Source organism: Prionailurus bengalensis, chromosome B4 (assembly GCF_016509475.1).
Source record: "Prionailurus bengalensis isolate Pbe53 chromosome B4, Fcat_Pben_1.1_paternal_pri, whole genome shotgun sequence".
In the NCBI taxonomy this organism is placed as follows: Eukaryota; Metazoa; Chordata; class Mammalia; order Carnivora; family Felidae; genus Prionailurus; species Prionailurus bengalensis.
This window is the reverse complement of record NC_057358.1, coordinates 89,671,365-89,691,109: the sequence shown is the minus strand read 5'-3', so window position 1 is coordinate 89,691,109 and position 19,745 is coordinate 89,671,365. Positions and strand designations below refer to the sequence as shown.

General features: G+C 39.4%; 1 protein-coding gene across 2 annotated transcripts in view; it reads right to left on the bottom strand.

The window, feature by feature from the left end:
* TBK1 (TANK binding kinase 1) overlaps positions 1-18,975 on the bottom strand; it is a 53,471-nt gene extending 34,496 nt beyond the window's left edge. For both annotated transcript variants that reach the window (XM_043564808.1, XM_043564807.1), the window contains exons 1-5: positions 18,849-18,975; positions 16,303-16,420; positions 10,724-10,864; positions 7,510-7,639; positions 4,146-4,327 (exon numbers count right to left, since the gene is read on the bottom strand). In XM_043564808.1, coding sequence (XP_043420743.1) covers positions 4,146-4,327; positions 7,510-7,639; positions 10,724-10,864; positions 16,303-16,389 — 540 coding nt within the window. In that variant the 5' untranslated portion in view covers positions 16,390-16,420; positions 18,849-18,975. The remainder of the gene's footprint in view (positions 1-4,145; positions 4,328-7,509; positions 7,640-10,723; positions 10,865-16,302; positions 16,421-18,848) is intronic.
* Between the last annotated feature and the right edge of the window lie 770 nt (positions 18,976-19,745).

Here is a 19,745-nt window from a genome sequence, read left to right as displayed (position 1 = left end):
GGTTTGTGAGATCATGCCCCACGTCGAGCTCTGTCTGTGCTGACAGCATGGAGCCTGCTTGGGATTCTCTCTCTGCCCCTCCCCAGCTTGTGTGCATGTACTCTCTCTCAAAATAAATAAATAAATATTTTTTTTAAAAAGAAAAAAAAAAAAGAAAAGAAAAAAAGAAAAGAAAAGAAAAAAAAAAGATATCCATCATATTGAAAATGGTGGAAGAAAGAATGTTGAAATTTTCTTTGGACTTTTACAAACTTTTTGTAAAAGTTTTTTACAAAATTTTCTTTGGACTTTTACAAAGGGGAGAAGATTTAACATCTGGTCTAGGAATTCCGAAATGAGACAAACTTTCATTTAAATATAAATACTTCTAGATTGCTGAGCTTCAGGCTATTATTTATCTCTTTTTATAACTTCTGGTAGGCTGTATATGAAAATAGGGCTGGGCATAATCTGAAATAGGAAATAGATTAGAGTAAAATTTCAGCCTAGAGTACAGCATGAACTTGGGAGTTAATTTAATGTTTTGTTTTTTTCCATTTTAAAAGTCTGTCAAGAGGCAAAAGTTAAACAATGATCCTAGGATATGTGAAACATTAATAGTTGATAGTGGACGATCAGCTTCATGAAGGCTGGTGCGTAACGGCTGTTTGTTTTGCTCACCACAGTTACCGGGAAGGGCTACTGGTATTTAGTGGGCAGAGACTAGACGGGAAAGACATCCTGCTTACTAGGGAACAGTTCTGAAAACTAAGCTTCTGATATCCAGCATGACTTCTGAATATTCTGCCAGACATTTGTGGAGGTGGTAAGTCTATTACTCCATCTTATAAATAAATGTAAAATATTTTTGTACGCAAAGTATTTTGTGGCTACAAGAATGTACCTTTATGTAAATCTATTTTGTTTAGTTACAAAATACTAAGAATTATTCACTGGTTTGGAAAATCCTGTCAGTGACACCACCACTTGTGATGTGGGACTCATTAACAGAACATACAAGTTATCACTGCACTTGCGCTGGAAATGATAATACGTGCAAGTGTAAGCATTGGATTATTTAATTTGTCAGTAAAGTTATTCCTAAACTTTTATATATTAAATATCTCTGATATTTATTATAAATATTTTCTTTTATATTATTATTGAGGTGATATGTCATTCTCTTAATTAGGCATACAAGTTGGTTATATCTAAGAATTTCATTTCAAGACACTGAAGGGAACACTGCAAAACATCTACTACAAAAAGGAAGTGACTGGGGCGCCTGAATGGCTCGGGTGGTTGAGTGTGTCCGACTCTTGATTCTGGCTCAGGTGATGATCCCAGTGTTGTGGGATTGAGCCCTGCGTTGGGCTCCAGGCTAAACATGGAGCCTGCTTAACATTCATTCTTCTCTCTCTCTCTCTCTCCCCCTCTCCTTTCTTCCCTGTCTCTGCCCCTCTCCCCTGCTGGTGTGTGTGCTCGCTCTCTTAAAGAGAGAGAGAGAGAGAGAGGTGTCATACAGAGTTGAAACCACTAGGTTGTATGTTCTGATGTTCTGGCTGGCCTCTGCTTATATCTCCAAATTCAACTCCTACCCCCTGCCCCTTCACTCATTAAATCCTGCCAAACTGCCATCCTTTCTGTTTCTCAAACTTCCAAGGTCATTCTTGTTTCTAAGCCTTTGCAGTTCCTGGTTCCCTCTGTTTGTCATGCTCTTCCCCCAAATCTTTGCGTGGCTTGCTTCTTTTTAATCATCTAAGTGTCACTTAGGATTGAAAGGAGACTTTCCCTAGCTATCTTTCTCCTGCTAGTTGTTGTTAATCTTACTACCTTATTGTCTTCCCAACACTTAAATTATCTGAATTTATCTTATTTACTTATTTAATTATTAACTATTTCCCCACTAGAATGTGGGTTCCCTAGGAGCAGGAATCGTGTGCATGCAGTTCACAGCTGAAGTTCCAGGGCCTACAACACTGCCTGGCACATAGTAGGCACCCCATAGATATTTGTTGGATGAATCTAATCCATTTGTAAGTTTTTGTATTAGAAGATTATCAAAATATAACTAAAAATTAATTTGGGGTTATATACTGTTATATGTAACAGTATATACCAAACAACTTAAGACACTAAATTCAGGGCGGACTTAGAATAATATGAATAAACCTATAGGGGCAGTTAGATTTTATTCTCCATGTTATAAATTACAATGGCAGAATCTGATTGGAAAAAAGTCACAGAAACCAAGACTTTTTTTAAAAGTAATCTGTATATCCAATAGGGGGCTCAAACTCATGACCTCAAGATCAAGAGTCAGATGCTCTACTGACTGAGCCAGTGAAGTGCTCCCATAATCTAAGACTTTTAAGATAAAGTCCAGAGCTATGAGCAGTTAGTGATAGCTATATATTATAAACTTCCTGATTACATGTCAAACATATTGACTTTTTGTTTTAAATTTTTATTAGTGAAATATAATTGACATACATTGTTATATTAGTTTCAGGTGTGTAACATAGTGATTCAACAATTCTATACATTACACAAAACTCACCACAGTAAGTGTAGTTACCACAAAGGAAATGAAAGCAAAAATAAACACTAAAATAAAAAGCTTTGCACAACAAAGGAAACCACCAACAAATCGTTAAAGGCAACCTACTGAATGGGAGAAGGTAATTGCAAATGGTATCTCTGGTAAAGGGTTAATACCCAAGACATATGAAGAACTCATATGGGGGTGCCCAGCTGGCTCAGTTGGTGGAGCATACGACTCTTGATCTCAGGGTTGTGAGTTTGAGCCCCAGGTTGAATGCAGAGAGGTTACTTAAAATCTTAAAAACAAAAATCAAAAAACAAAAAAACTCCTACAGCTCAACACCAAAAACCCAAAAACAATCCAATTAATAAATGGGCAAGGGACCTGAAAAAACATTTTCCTGAAGAAGACATACATATGGCCAATGCTCAACATGAAAAGATGCTCAACACCACAAATCATCAGGGAAATGCAAATCAAAACCAGGAGATTATCACCTCCTACCAGTCAGAATGGCTAGTATAAAAAGAGAAGAAATAACAAAGGGCTGGGTTAAATGTCCAGCTGCTTAGGTCATTATCTCACAGTTTGTGAGTGCAGAACCTGCTTCAGATTCTGTCTCTCCCCCCTCAACCTCTTGCATGCATGTGCACATGCTCTCTCTGTCTCCCCAAAATAAATAAACATTAAAAAAGAGGAAATAATAAATGTTGGCAAGGATGTGGAGAAAAGGGAACCCTCAGGTACTGTTGGTGGGATAGTAAATTGGTACACTGTGGAAAATAGTATGGCGGTTGCTCAAAAAAGTAAATGTACTTACTTTAAAGTATATTTTCTTAACTTTTCCAAACGTTATACTAACTTCACACAAACACACCAACACAAACAGTTTCAACACAGGGCTTTTCTAGCTTTCTAGAAGTTTAAGTTAGATCTTTTCAAAAACATTTCATTTTTGTGTGCTTCTATTAATGGTCCTGTCTTTCAATAACCAATCTCCCTGAATAGAATCTTCTGCTTCAAAATTATAATGAATTTTGCTCTACAGGGGATATTATAACAAGCTTGTAATATATTAACTGCTCTGATCCAAAAAAAGGAGCATTTACTAGCTAGATGCTTCTTAAGTGTACATACAGCTTTTTTCTTTTAATATAGATCCACAGCATTACTAAATTAAAGAACCTAAGAGTGTTAAAAACTTGTAAGAATTTTTTTTAAGTTTATTTCTTTATTTTGAGAGAGAGAGAATATGCAAGTGAGGAAGGGGCAGAGAGAGAGGGAGAGAGAGAGAATCCCAAGTCGACTTTGCTGTCAGCGCAGAGATTGACATGGGGCTCGAACCCATGAACCGTGAGATCATGACCTGAGCCAAAGTCAGACGCTTAATCAACTGAGCCACCCAGGTGCCCCTAAAACTCATGTAAGAATTTTCAACAGAAAAATAACAGCATCCTTAGAAGCCAATATCTAATTCCCTCATTACACACCAAATTCATTAGAATAAAAAGTTTAAGTTTTGTCCTAAAAGTTACTAAGACATTTTATAGTAAACTGGTTAACCAGTTACCTGTATTTATAACCTATTCATCTTTAAATAAATTACTGATGCATGACTTACCAAATATTCTTCTGTGCCATACAAAGAAACAAACTGTTCATCATCTTCTAATTCTCTAGCTGCACCAAAATCTGTGAGTTTGTACACAGACTGTCCATCTTCCCCTATAACACGCATGATGTTTCCTGGCTTGATATCACGGTGCACTATGCCATTCTCTCGTAGATGGTTCATTCCACCCACTTAATAAAACAAAGGAAATCATAATGTAGGCATCTATGTGTGTGTGCATCAAATTCACTGACATCATTCACTCATATTCACTCAATATGTTTTTCCATAAGTTGGTCCAAAGTCATTTTTACCAAAGAAGAAATAGACAGTATTTATGTTTATGTTATCTCATATTTGAGTAATAAAAAGTTTTAGAATAAGGATCAATATGGTCTAAGGAAGAGTACAATCTCTCTTAATTAAATATTATCAGGAAAATGGAACAAAATGATCTTACGCATATGACTTCCTGAATTACTTTTGATTACATACATGTGGGCAATCTGCCTAAACTTAAAAATAATGATTCCTGAGAAAGATACCAATCTTTCATCATAGTTTCATATTTCTTTACCTTGGGGAAAGAATTCCATAAAAAAGTAAACTGGACTCAATACATAAAACAGTAAAAAAGTAACAGAGGCAAAGTGTCAGACTAGCTTCCAAGAATATTATTTCTCATATGCTTAAAGCTATTCTAAAAAGGCCATTTTCCTTTTTTTTTAAGGGTAGAGGTGGCTACAATGCTGAAATTAACCTGTTTTGGGCGGTAGGCAGTGCCCCTAAATGCTAGTTTGAAGCATCTGACAGCTGACAGATGAATGCCCAAATATAACCTATGAAAATAAGTTTAGAGGTATCACATTTCATTATGAAAACTCAGGGCTACCAGTATACTTGGGAAGTCATCGATTATCTATAACTTCTACTAGGTTAAACAGGCTGCAGCAACAGATTTTCTCTCATTTTATCCTCACGGAAAGAATCTCTACACTGCTTCCAATGCCAAGTTCAAGAACTCCCACTAACCTTATGCCTTCTTTATCACTGGGCTTTACTCATTCCTCAAATACTGATTCATTTCTCTCCAAGAAGATATTATTCTCTTCAGTTGCTATGTATAAATATTTATATATTTATATTTATTTATATTTTTAAAATAGCTTTCTTGAGGTAAAATTCACATATAAAATTCAGCCTTTTAAAGTATACAACTGAGTAGTTTTCAGAAGAGTCAAAGTCAAACAACCATCACTAGTTTCAGAACATTTTCATTATGTTAAAAAGAAACCCCACACCATTAGCAGTTACTCCTCAACTCTGTCGTCCCCTCAAACCTCTGGCAATGACTAATCTGCTGTCTCTATGGATGTGCCTATTCTGGACATTTCATATAAATGAAATCATATAAATATTGTGACCTTTTGTTGTCTGCCTTCCTTCACTTAGCAAAATGTATCCATGTTACAGCATGTATCACTACTATATCTCTCTGTTTTTTTAACGTAAGCTCTAGGCCCAACGTGGGGCTTGAACTCATAACCCCAAGATCAAGAATCGCATGGTCTATCACCTGAGCCAGCCAGGCACCCCATGTCTTTTTTATGAACAGATAATATGCCATTGTATAGATATACCACATTTTGTTTATTCATCAGTTGATGGATACTTGGGCTCTTTCCATTTTGTGACTATTATGAACACTCGTGTCCAAGTTTTTGTGTGGATATGTTTTTAATTCTTTTAAGTAAATATCTAGCAATGGAATTGCTAAGTCATATATTTAATCTTTGAAGGAACTGCTAGACTGTTTTCCAAAGTGGCTGCACCTTTTTACATCCCACCAGCTATATAAAGTGCTCCAACTTCTTCCCATCCTTGCCAACACTTTTGTTTTGTCTTTTTGATTTTGGCTATGCTATTGGGTATGAAGTGGCATCACTTTGTGGTTTTGATTTGCATTTCCCTACTTACTTTTCTCCATTGCTCATTTTTAAATTGGGTTATTTGTCTTTTTATTAAGTTGTCAGAATAAAAGTTCCTTATTGGGACCTCATCAAAACAAAAAGCTTCTGGACAGTGAAGGAAACAATCAGCAAAACTAAAAGGCAACCGACAGAATGGGAGAAGATATTTGCAAACGACGTATCAGATAAAGGGTTAGTATCCAAAATCTATAAAGAACTTATCAAACTCAACACCCAAAAAACAAATTATCCAGTGAAGAAATAGGCAAAAGACATGAATAGACACTTCTCCAAAGAAGACATCCAGATGGCCAACCGACACATGAAAAAATGCTCCACATCACTCATCATCAGGGAAATACAAATCAAAACCACAATGAGATACCACCTCGCACCTGTCAGAATGGCTAACATTAACAACTCAGGCACAACAGATGTTGGCAAGGATGTGGAGAGAGAGGATCTCTTTTGCACTGTTGGTGGGAATGCAAGCTGGTGCAGCCTCTCTGGAAAACAGTATGGAGGTTCCTCAAAAAACTAAAAATAGAACTACCTTAGGACCCAGCAATTGCACTACTAGATATTTATCCAAAGGATACAGGTGTGCTGTTTTGAAGGGACATGTGCACCCCATGTTTATAGCAGCACTATCAACAATAGCCAAAGTATGGAAAGAGCCAAAATGTCCATCAATGGATGAATGGATAAAGAAGATGTGGTATATATATGTATACATACAATAGAGTATTATTCGGTGATCAAAAAGAATGAAATCTTGCCGTTCGCAACTACATGGATGGAACTAGAGGGTATTATGCTGAGTGAAATTAGTCAGAGAAAGACAAATATCCTATGACTTCACTCATATGAGGACTTTAAGAGACAAAACAGATGAACATAAGGGAAGGGAAACAAAAATAATACAAAAACAGGGAGGGGGACAAAGCATAAGAGATTAATAAATATGGAGAACAAACAGAGGGTTACTGGAGAAGGTGTGGGAGGGGGGATGGGCTAAATGAGTAAGGGGCATTAAGGAATCTACTTCTGAAATCATTGTTGCACTATATGCTAATTTGGATGTAAATTAAAACAAATAAAATTAAGCATTACGTTGGAAAAAAAAAAGTTCCTTATCAGACACATGATTTGCAAATATTACCTCTCATTCTATGGGTTGTTTTTTCACTTACTTGATGTTGTCCTTTGAAACACAAAGTTTTTAATGTTGATGAAGTTCCAATTTATCTATTTTTTTCTTTTTGTACTTGTGCTCTTAGGGTCAGATCTAAAAGAGCACTGCATAAAGGTCTTTGGTTTTGAATAGGAGATTACTTTTTAAAAATTCTTGTATGATTAAATTGTATTTACACAGATCTATAAAATCATGTAAACAAACGTACCCACGTCTCGCAAAACAATTAAAAATTCAGACTCTGGTAGTCCATAGGCATTAGATGGCTCTTCTAAAACAGTGTATAAACTTCCGCATGGACAAAATTCCATAATAAGTACTTTATGTCTTGTTGTTGTCTGAAAAAAAAAATCACTGATTGGGACTCAATATAAAAATAAGTTTTTATTATATGCCAATAGTCATCTAATTTCACTTCAATGTGGAATTTATTACAAATGATGAAGGCACTGTGAACTGCTTTACCTGGGATTTGTTAAATATTTACTGACCATACACATATAACAATCAACATCTTGTAAATTCCTACTGGATTTATTTTTGAAGACAATGAAAGCTGGCTAAATCTGAATTAGAAAAATCACTGCTACACCGTTATAATGGTTCTTTGAAACCTGTCTTTAATTTCTAATACATAACAGTACATTCAGGACACTAATCTTCTAACAAATCTCTTAACACCTGAAATTCTTCTCAGGACAAGTACTTTTACTTCAAGGAATAGAGTTCTAGCCTTAAAAACAAAAAGATGGCAGAATGGCTGAGTGGTCCCTCTTGTAGCAAAGTGCTACTCTGCTCATTTGTTTTAAATGTTGATTTTCATGTACCACCGACTGTAAGATATACCAACAATTTCATAACAGCTTCAGAGGGAAAAATAATTCATAACAATTCATAAACAATTTCATAACAGCTTCAGGAACTTGAAAATGTGATTATAAGTCTTAAAATCCAGTATTTATCTCTAATTTTGTATCCTTTTTTTTTTAAATGTTTTAAAATGCATTATTTTTAAATTATTTTTAACTTTGTTGTTGTTGTTTTTTTTAATGTTTATTTTGAGAGCGCGCAAGTGGTGAAAGGGCAGAAAGAGAGGGAGGGAGAGAATTCCAAACAAGCTCTGCACTGACAGCTTAATCTCACAAACTGTGAGATCATGATCTGAGCCAAAATCAAGAGCTGACACTTAACCGACTAAGCACCCCAAGACTGTTGTTTTTAGACAATGAAATAATATATGTTGATTGTTGAAAATCTGGGAAATATCCATAATTCCAACACCAGAGATAATTACGCTAATATTTTGGTGCACTTCCTTTTAGCCTTTTTCCTATATATCGAACCACACTATAGACACATAACACTATTTATACATGACACTACCGTACATTCAGGATCATACTGCATGTATGTTTTAATCCTATTTTTCTCATGTAATATTATACACAAACATGTTCCCAGATGATTCAAATTTTGGTAAACATCTCTTTTCATTACTGCTTAACTACTGTGTGGCAAAGAATAAATTCTACCCCAAGAAAGGTCAGGGCTTTGTCTGCCCTTGGCAACTGGGAGGTGATCACTAGACCTCTGGAGTATCTTGTGTGCCAGAAGTGTCTTTCTTTGGGAGCTCTGGCCACATAACAGTCTAATAATGTAATTTATAATGGGGGTTTTAGGATGCACACATCCACTTCAACTTCCAGAGGAAATGGAGACTGAAAGGGTTGGCCTGAAACTCTGGAAAGGGCTAAAGACGAAAGGGCAGCCATGTAGGCAGTATGTGATGGAGTCCCAATAAAAAGTGTAGACATCAAAAGCTCTAGTGAGTTTCCAAGGCTAGCGACGCTCTGTGCATACTGTCATACATCAAGGCCAGGAGGGTAATGTATCCACGAGGACAAGGAAGACTCATGTTTGGAATCCGCCTACGAATTTCTTCCTGTGACTAGTTCTAAGTCGTATCCTTTTCGCTACAATAAAACGAACTGTAAGGATAGAGCTTTCCCAAGTTCTATGAGTCCTTCAACCTTCTAGCAAATTACCAAACCCGGGGACAGTCACGGGGAGCTCCAGACTTGACCCGGTCAAGTGATGACTAATAGCCTCAGGGACCCCTGAGTTCACAGCCAGCGTCTGAATGAGCACACTCTTTGGGGACTGTTCTCTCCAACTGTGCAGTATGCCAAACTCTTCTGCAGCAGCTGGGGTCAAAAAGTCTTGAACAGAGGAGGCAGTCTGAAGGGCTATGCTCTTAGCATGGAGTGTAGCAAACCGAGTAACTATCTATCATATATTCTAACTTATTTAACCATTCTTTATTATAAACAGGGCAGTATGAACATCTTTGTCCATAAAACTGTAATTTACATTTCTGATTAGTTCCTGAAAGGAAGTACTCACTAAAAATGAAATCACTATTATAAGGAATATAAACTGCCAAACTATTATTCAAAAGGTGTGATTTTATTGATTACCATGTCTAAGGGGATTAAACTAGATTTCTATTTCCATTACTTCTAATTTTCCTAACGACATTCTTATTTTCATTGTTTCTCCCTAAAGTCAGTCCTATCCTTAACATACTGTATTAATACATATGGTATATACGCTCTATGTTATATAAATTTCTGGATTCCTAGGATTTTTATCCTTTTACAAAGCCTTCTTTGTATTGACTCGTTACTTTAAGAATTATGTTGATTTAATGGGGCACGTGGGTGGCTCAGTTGGTTAAGTGTCCAACTTCAGCTGAGGTCATGATCTCAGGGTTCGTGGGTTCGAGCCCCGCATCGGATTCTGTGCTGACAGCTCGGACGCTGGAGCCTGCTTCGGATTCTGTGTCTCCTCTTCTCTCTGTCCCTCCCAACATTGCACACTCTCTCTCTCAAAAATACATAAACAGGGCTCCTGGGTGGCTCAGTCGGTTAAGCGGCCGACTCCGGCTCAGGTCATGATCTCGCAGTCCGTGAGTTCGAGCCCCGCGTCGGGCTCTGTGCTGACAGCTCGGAGCCTGGAGCCTGTTTCAGATTCTATATCTCCCTCTCTCTGACCCTCCCCCATTCATGCTCTGTCTCTCTCTGTCTCAAAAATAAATAAACGTTAAAAAAAATTAAAAAGAAAAAAAGAAAAAAAATACATAAACATTATGAAAAAAATAGAATTATATCAATTTAACTTCACTTAGTTTTTAGCAAAATGCTGGTAACCATATTCTATACTCTTATTTCTTATGCTACCTTTTCTGATTCCATGATACTTCCATCGTTATATCTCCTCAAGAATCTTTGAGAACACAGTATTGGGTTATATGAACTGTAATTTTCACCATTAACAAAAAACTCATTGTTCATAAAACACTTTTTTACATTGGGTCATTTCTAAACTGCAATAACTACAACAAATAAAGTGTTACTACTTACCTCCTCTTCAATAGCAAATAATTTGACAATATTTTTGTGATTGAGTTTTTTTAACACTTCAAATTCTCTCATTTGAACATCCACTGGACGAAGGAAGCTTATGTTATTAAATACTTTGATAGCAAATAAGTCACCAGTTTTCTAAAAAAAAAAAAAAAAAGAGAGAGAAAGGTTTATTTAAAATATAAAATATAAATATTTAAAATATAAAATATAAATGTTTTATTTAAAATAGAAAATATAAATATTAAAATATAAATAAAATATAAATAAATAAAGCTGCCATCAGAACTAGATAGCAATTTATCTTTCTTATAGAACACCTAAATATATATATATTTTAAGTTTATTTATTTTTGAGAGAAGGGGAGGGGAAGGGGAAGGGAGAGAGGGACAGAGAGAATCCCAAGCTGCCAGCACAGAGCCCAAGGCAGGGCTCGATCTCACGAACTGTGAGATCATGCCCTGAGCCGAAATCAAGAGTCAGATGCTCACCAGTGGAGCCACCCAGGTGCCCCATAGAACAGTTAAATATTTTTAAGCATAGGTAATTCTATTAGGGCTCTTCACTTGTTTTTATTTTTATTTATTTTATTTTTTTGAGAGACAGCAAGTGAGTGAGGGACAGAGAGAGACGGAGAGAGGGGGAGAGAAAGAGAGAGATTGAGAAGCAAGGCTCACCAAAGCGGAGCCTGAGCTCACCTGATGCGGGACTCAAACTCAGGAACTGTGAGATGGTGACCTGAGCCAAAGCCAGGTGCTTAATGACTGAGCCACCCAGGCACCCACTTCACTTGTTTTTAAAGCTAACATCAGTCAATCAACTGCTCCAAATTTCTTTCAAATAGTATGCTTTGGAATGAAGAAAAGGCTATTTTCTTTCATATTAAAACACCTCCAGAGGTGTCTGACTGGCCTAGTTGGTATAGCAGGCAACTCTTGATCTTGGGGTCATGAGTTCAAGTCCCATATTGGGCCTAGAGCCCACTTAAAAATGAATGAATAAATGAATGAATGTTGGGAGAAAAAAAAGCTTCTGTTACGATACATGAGGCAAAGATAGTCCTTCACATGTAAGAAAAAAAGAGCTTTAATAATACCAAATGTGAAAGTATATTTTAGATAAGAAAGTGGGGGCGGAGGGTGCCTGGGTGGCTCAGTCAGTTGAGCATCCAACTTTGGCTCGTCTCATGGCTTGTGAGTTCGAGCCCCGTGTCAGGCTCTGTGCTGACAGCTCAGAGCCTAGAGCCTGGAGCCTGTTTCAGATTCTGTGTCTCCCTCTCTCTCTGCCCCTCCTCCACTCACACTGTGTGTGTGTATCTCTTCCTCTCTGGCAAAAATAAATCAACATTAAAAAAAAAATCAAAAAGAAAAAAAAAGGGGAACTCACAAGGGTTTCTCCTGGGCCTCACAATTTAAAAACTAAACAAAACAGAAAAAGAGAGATTGACAACCACATTCCACATAGGAAATTTCATTAGGATCTCAAAGTAACGAAATTAATTGTTAAGAAACACCCCCTCTATGCAACACTGTGTGTGTGGATGTGCGAGTGGAAGTAGGAGTTGGAGTCGGTCGGGTTCAAGCAGAGTATCGTCATTGGACTGCACCACTGCTGCCTTGGAGAACTTTCTCGACTTCACCTAGATGACAAGGGCAGATTGTTTCTTCACAAAGCCTTCTCTTACAGGATCAAAGGTATTTCCTTTTCTCTGTGGATGTACCTGCAGCACCCACTCTCACAGCACACTGAAGTAGATTACACAGAAAATGACAATGCACGGTTCTGGCTGGGAGGGACTTTTCGAGGTACAAACATAAGCTTCATTTCAGATACACATTACCTTATGTTCTTCACATTAACCTGACTTTAAGCTCTCTTCCAGACCCTCCCATCTCCTTCCAATCACTCTAATCTAAGCAATCTCCTTGGTGGTCAATCCAGATTCTCTGAGTTAAATCTTACTTTTCCCATAATGCAAGGTTGAACTTCCCTGGAGCAAGTGGAAAGATCATTTCCTCTTTGACTTTGGGGTTCGAGCACCACCTGCCTAAAGATATTTCATGGCTTCCCATCTGTCAGGATCTCTGTGCTCTCTCTATAGCTTTCCCACTGCTGACAGCCATGATCACCTCAGAACCTCATGATCTTTTTTTTTTTTTTTTTTTTTTAAGGTTTATTTATTTTGAGAGAGAGAGAGAGAGCACGAGCAGGAGAAGGGCAGAGAGAGAGACAGAGAGAATCCCAAACAGGCTCTGCACTGCCAGTATGGAGCCCCATCTCACCTACCAGGAGATCATGGCCTGAGCCAAAACCAAGAGTTGGATGCCTAACTGACTGAGCCACACAGACACCCTAGAACTTCATGACCTTTTTCTCACCTCAGAACCTCATGATCTGTTTCTCACCTCAGAATCTCATGATCTTTTTTTCTTAAAACCATTTAACTGCTTCACAATCTCTCTTCAAGATCACTATTTGGAGACCACCATCTATGTGCCGTGATCACAACTCCCTAACCCTTGTCCTCCCCTCACACCAAAGACACATATATTTTTTCCCAGAGAAAATGTCCACTGACCATTTTCAGACAATATGAAAAGAGAATAACAACTGAACCACAATCAAATTACAGTTTTTCCATTTGTTCAACCAGAGTAAGAACACTGCCAAATCTATACGACCCAACATGTACCACCAAGATTTTGCTTGAGGATTCCTGTCTTCAATGTAGTCTAAAATTAGGAGAATCCTATCAGAGGAGCAATCAGGGAAAATAATATAATGTTGCAAAGTGCCCAGAGTTCAAGGCTAGCATTTTGCAAACTTCTGTAGTCTATATCATAACTGTGAGATTATTGGCACAACAGTTGGGAATCTATTGTTTTCCATTTATTCAACTGCACAGTTATCTATCATTCACTGTCCCTAAGTCAAAGGGAATATGAATAATATTTAGAGATCTACGTGTATATATAAAGTTGACCTCAGAAAGACATGAGGGTTAGAGGCATCAACCCTCCATGTGGTCGAAATTCCACGTATAACTTTGACTCTCCAAAAACTTAACTACTAACAGCCCACTGCTGACTGGAAGCCTTAACAAAAACATGTATTTTGTATGTTATGTTTCTATAACATACGTTGTACGTTACATTCTTACAATAAAGTAAGCTAGATTAAAGAAAATGTTACTAAGAAGTCACAAGGAACAGAAAACATATTTCCAGTACTATACTGTACTTATTGAAAAAAAATCCATGTGTCAGTAGACCCACACAGTTCAAACCTATGGTGTTCACGGGTCACTTGTACACACATATGCAGATCACCACATCCTTCCTACAGCTCTCTTCCCTTTAACTCCCCCATGGGTATCTCTCACACACACACACACACACACACACACACACACACACCCGTCACACACATTAGTAACTAAAAGCAACTCCATGAAAAAGACAAAGTAGGTAACATACTCTGAAGGACAAACAGTAAATTTGGAAACCTTGTCATTCTAGGCAATAACATGAAAGGGCTTACCTAATATCATGGTTAAAAAATCCTTAAGCAGTTATTAAAAGCAAGTAGGATTTTCAGGTATAGCCCTAATTCTTTGAAATTAATGTCACTGAGAACAAACACGGTTTCTTAAAATATATCCCTGGGAAGAGTATTATGGACTGAATACTAAACTGAGTCTTCACAATCTTTTAAGTAAATTCCTATGCCTCTCAAATCCTTATTTTAGGCTTTCTGACTATATTGGATAAAGTACATTTTTGTTTCCTTTGAGGAAGAATTTGGGTTGTTTTAGGGTAGTCTGATCTGTCCTCATTCATTCATTCAACATTTACAGAATGCCTACTATATATAGGAACTTAAAAGGAGGACACTGAGTATCTAAGTAGGGAAAGAGGACCAGAATCAATGAAATATTTACGAGCACCAGGCACTTTAAATATGCCTCACCCAATCTCTATCACTATTGACTACCTATCATTCCATCAGTTTCCATCTGACAACCCTTCTAATGGCAACCTTGCTACTAAACCCAAAGCTCTCTGTGGGAAGGAACTGTGCATCATTTGCAGTTATGTTCACCAGGTTCATCACAGTGCCTGTCACATACCAAGTGACTATTAAAATCTGTTAATGTGGGTCACAGGAAGACAGACAATCAGATGTAGTCTCAACGCTAAACCTTGTGTCGCCACCCACCTCTTCTTCTTGGCACAGGGCACAAAGCAAAAACAATTTCTAGGATAGGAATATCCAAAGTTGATCACAATGGACACAAAGACAACAAATTTGATCAAGGACTCAGTACCAGTGGGTAATTCTGGAAGAGAGAAAAAGGCTAAAAGCTCTCTGTAGGACACTTCTGATTCATTCTCTATGAACCACAGAGACTGTTTACAGTCATAATCTCTCCCCAGAGGGAACAGTCCCTCCCCTCTGAATGCTTATCTCACTGTTACTGACAGAACTGATTGGTAATCACCAAGGCTACAGGAAAATATGAAGAAATTCCTCCTTACTAAAATACTTAAAGCTCTGGTTTCTCAAAATAAGACTTTAAAAGGCTCTGAAAATCAAGCTCAAAACAAATTCAAAGTGTTGAAAAATTAGTGGATTATTTGCATTATAAAGGAATTTTCTACTTCAGCTTCCCTCCCAGAACAGCTCTAATGATCTTTAATTTCTTCAACTTCTTTATTTTCTAATTTTTAAAAATTAGCATTTATTTATTTTTGAGATAGAAAGCGTGTGTGCGAGCAGGGGAGGGGCAGAGAGAGGGAGATACAGAATCTGAAGCAGGCGCCAGGCTCTGAGCTGTCAGGGCAGAGGCTGACGAAGGGCTCGAACCCACAAACTGTGAGACCATGACCTGAGCCCAAGTCCGATGCTTAACTGACTGAGCCACCCAGGTGCCCCTTACATTTCTTCACTTTAAATTATATTAATTATCTTTAATTTCATCCTCCAATATCGAATCTGACAGAAAATCTTTTTGGTTCTTGAAGTGCCTCCAAGATTAGCCCTCTTATTCTATTTTCACTTCCACTAACAAGTTCTGGCTACCTCATACCTTTTAAACGTGGACTCCTTGCTGATAATCTCGTTTGATTCTAAGCTACCTTGTAGGGTGCTGTTTACCGGGGCATGAAGCTATAGGACAGCATATCAGCATCATCTGTGGATTCCCCTCAAACCCTACATCTGCCTCCCAGTATTTCTCCCTCATCTGTAGTCCAGTCCGGTACACCGACATACCCAACTTGTTAGGGAGATCACTCACTAACACCGGAGGCCTAGCTTGGGAAAAGAATCAGAAGGTAGAACGTGAATCTTCCTAGTCTCTTTATTTTCCCCACTCTCAACACATAACCTCTGCCACCACTGGGCAGACATCACTGACTCTGACACAAGCTATACTTGAAATAACCACACGAACAGGTACTCTCTTTAGACAGTGTGACCAAAAACATCAAGTCTCACATCTTAGTACAAGAGTGCTTCTCAGAAGAGTACATACACAGTGCTAAAAAGTCTTCATGGTTTTCTGTGAACCAACCTTATGCCTTCCACGAAAGACATTTGCAGTAGCTCCTTGGCCTAAAATATCAGACAAAAGCCACAGATGATTAGAGGTGCTCTGCATCTCGGCTTGGTCAGGAGATCTTCTTATTAAACTAAGAGAAAAAAAAAATTTGTATGTTTGTTTTAAGGGAATAATACATTTGAGGAACAAATGTTAGATCCGTTTAGTCTCAAGTAAGATCACCCCTTAGTTATTGCTAACTTGAAGTGCACAGTCTAATGTAACAATCTAAGTTTCCAACAACATTAAAGGCTAAAATGCTGGGTGGGCTCTGAAAAAAACATTAACTGATGACATATATTCACTTTAATTCATTTATCACAGGGCTACAGAAACATCTATTTCCCTTCTAATTTTACCTCTGTCAGAGTGATACTGGCCACTTCTCTCCTTCAAATGTTTTGAAAGATTGATCCATGATGAATTATAAAGTGTTTTAAAATAAAGCAACAATGTACAATATAACAGACAGTAAAAGAATTACTTTGTTTCCTTAAGGGCACCGTTACACAATGAAAACAACTGTTGCCATGGCATAACATTTCCATAGCTTAAAATTTCATCTGCATAGCACCTGACAATCATAATGGAAAGGTGCAAGGTTTTTTACACCTGAAAAGTTACTAACTCTCCTGAAATTAATTTAAGGATAGTTTCTCCAATCTCCAAGTATAAAAAGACACATACTAAGTGTATACTACCAAGTCTTAAAAAATGAGAAAGTGGAAGCTATCTATGCATGCAAGTGCAGGCTATTATATATTAAGTAAAATCTCTGTACCTTCTGCTTAATTTTGCCATAAACCTAAAACTGCTCTAAAAAGTTGACTTAAGAAAAAAGCATCACCCCTAGCCTTGTCCTTTAATACTGGAAAGCTATATAACTATAAGGATATTAAACTATTTGAGCTCCCCATTGGAATAAAAATCAGGTATGCTAAGTAGCATAAACCCTAGTCTCACCATGCCACCTTAAATGTGCTGTAATATCAGATCAAAAGGGATCTTAATACCCCTGTGAACTCCGTTAGAATTCGGTGATGAACTAATGACTGCCAATATTCCAAGAAAGATTAGGAACATAAAGAATGACCAATTTTCAACAATCTTTGATATACTAAGATATATAATTTTACCACCCATCTAATTTAGATAAGGAATGTTATATACAGCACTTCATTGCAAATAAGCAATAAAAATAAGATTCGTTTTTTACCAGTAAGGGATACACCTTTGTCAGCTGAGGTAATAACAATAAACTCCTCAACTATCTTTTCAATATTTACAAATACTTGTCAATAATGAAAACCCTTCCCTAATTGCTGTAACTGTGCTGAGATAACTGTAAGGAAAACAGTGTCGTTAGGTACCTATATGTACCTAGTGAATAAATATAAACACATTGATCAGCTCAGATATCTGCTTCTCTACATGAAGATAGCAGACTAGTTTCACAATCATCAGGGGGAAATGAGTTTGGTGACTACTTTCCAATAAACCCACAATAACAGCATGCTAAAACATGACTCAGCACATCCACAAGGTGTATGCTTTATAAATCTTGATACACTACAGGCAAGCACTCAACAAGTATGTTACTAGTGACTCTGCCTTAAGCCTACTTCCTTACACCGTCCAAAAACGAAAGTTATTATTCGTCCATAGATGAGAACAGGTTTGGTGACAGGCATGCGGACAAAGTTCAAGGATTTTCAAACTCGACCACTGTGTTAAATAATTCAGCGTTCTAGAGTGGAAAAAAACCCAAAAAACAAAAAACCAACAACACTCGGTTTTTGGTTACGTACTGGACAGTTAACGGGTAGACCTTGTTTTGAGGCCACCTACTGAAAAACACCTGGGAAACGGACTGGAAAACAACCCCGTAAGGCATTTCCCAAAGGGAATGTTTGGGAATTTACATTATAGGTGTCCATATTAATAAACGTCTGCTTCCAGCTTCCGGTTCGTCAATCCCCGCCGTCATCATCACTAAAACCCAAACGAAACGTCTCTTTTGAATCATCTGAAAAATCAATCCATTCAAACAGTGACGATCGTGTCAACGCTCATAAAGAGGGGTAGAAGCGGTCCAACTCCCAGGAAAAGAGGAATCCGTCTCTGCAGCGCGGCCAGGGCCCAGACCCGGTAACGGGCACGGCCTCTTTCTTCCTGCCCAACGTCGCTATACGCTGACCCGGGAGGGCCCCGGTCAGAGGGCCGGCCAGGGGGCGAGGAGTAGAGATGGAAGGGACCGGGGCCGCGCGACCATTCCACCGGCTTTCGGACGCCCCAGACACCCGGGGCGGTGGGGGGGGGGGGGGCGTCCACCTAGTCGAGGTCCGGGGAGGGCTCGGCCTCGGGTCGTGCAGGGCTTGTCGGGTCGCCCGCCCCGCCCCCGCTCTGACTCAGCATCCCCGCTGCCCACAGGGGGCGGAAGCGCTCGGCGCGAGCCCGTGCCCACCTCGCTGCCCGTGCCCCGCGCGGCTCGGGCCCTCCGCCCGCGCCGCCCCACTTACCGCGCCCGGTCTCCGTCGCGCCACCGCCAGCGGGCTCCCGCGGCCTCCTTGCGCCTCGGGACACTTCCGGCTTCGCGAGCCCTGGCCGCGGGCCACGTGACCGACGGCCGGCGCGCGCCGGTGCGCGTGCGCACGCCCGCCGGACCGGCCCCGGCCTCGGCAGCCTGACGCTGGTGCTGTGCTGTGTGTGTGGTGCGGCGGCTGGCTTCCCGAGCCTTTCTAGCGAGGGGTGGGGAGGCCGGTGGCTGTCTGGAGCCCGAGCCGGTCCACACCCTCTGCCTGTCCCCCCTTGCGCTCCGGGTGAGGCCGGGGGTGGGGGGTGGCCCTGCGCAGGGAGCAGTTTCAGATTCCCACAACTGCAAATCCCGCCCAGTTCTCGAGAGCCAACGGCAGAGTGCGGCGTGCGGTGGTAGTAGGGAGGACAAACAGCGAACTCCTGATCGCAAACACTCAAAGAGTCACAGGTGTGCAGACTGCTGGACACGAGAGAGGCTGTCACTGGGGAATCTCATCGTCTGGAGGGATCGATCGGGAGCCGCTTTAAAGACCGTAGGCCGCCGTGGAGCCCCGTGATCGCCTCAGAATAATCCGGACGTAATTCTTAGTGTAAATGAGCTCACTTCTTATATATTTGGCGTTGTGGGGTGAGGGAGTCCGCAATGTCTTCATTCTCTCTTTAAGCGGTATTTTGGAAAATGGCGATATATTTTGGAAATTGGCAGTATTGGAGAACTCGGTTAAAATCGGGTCCTGAATATTCGTGCCTCCAAGATCTGAAGCAGCTGTTCCCTAAAGAGTGATCCCCTCTGCCAGCTGACTGCATCGCAGCCTTTCTCAACTGATGGAGAGGCCACAGAGACTCCTGATGATCCAGGGCTGAACTTCTGAGAGAGGGGA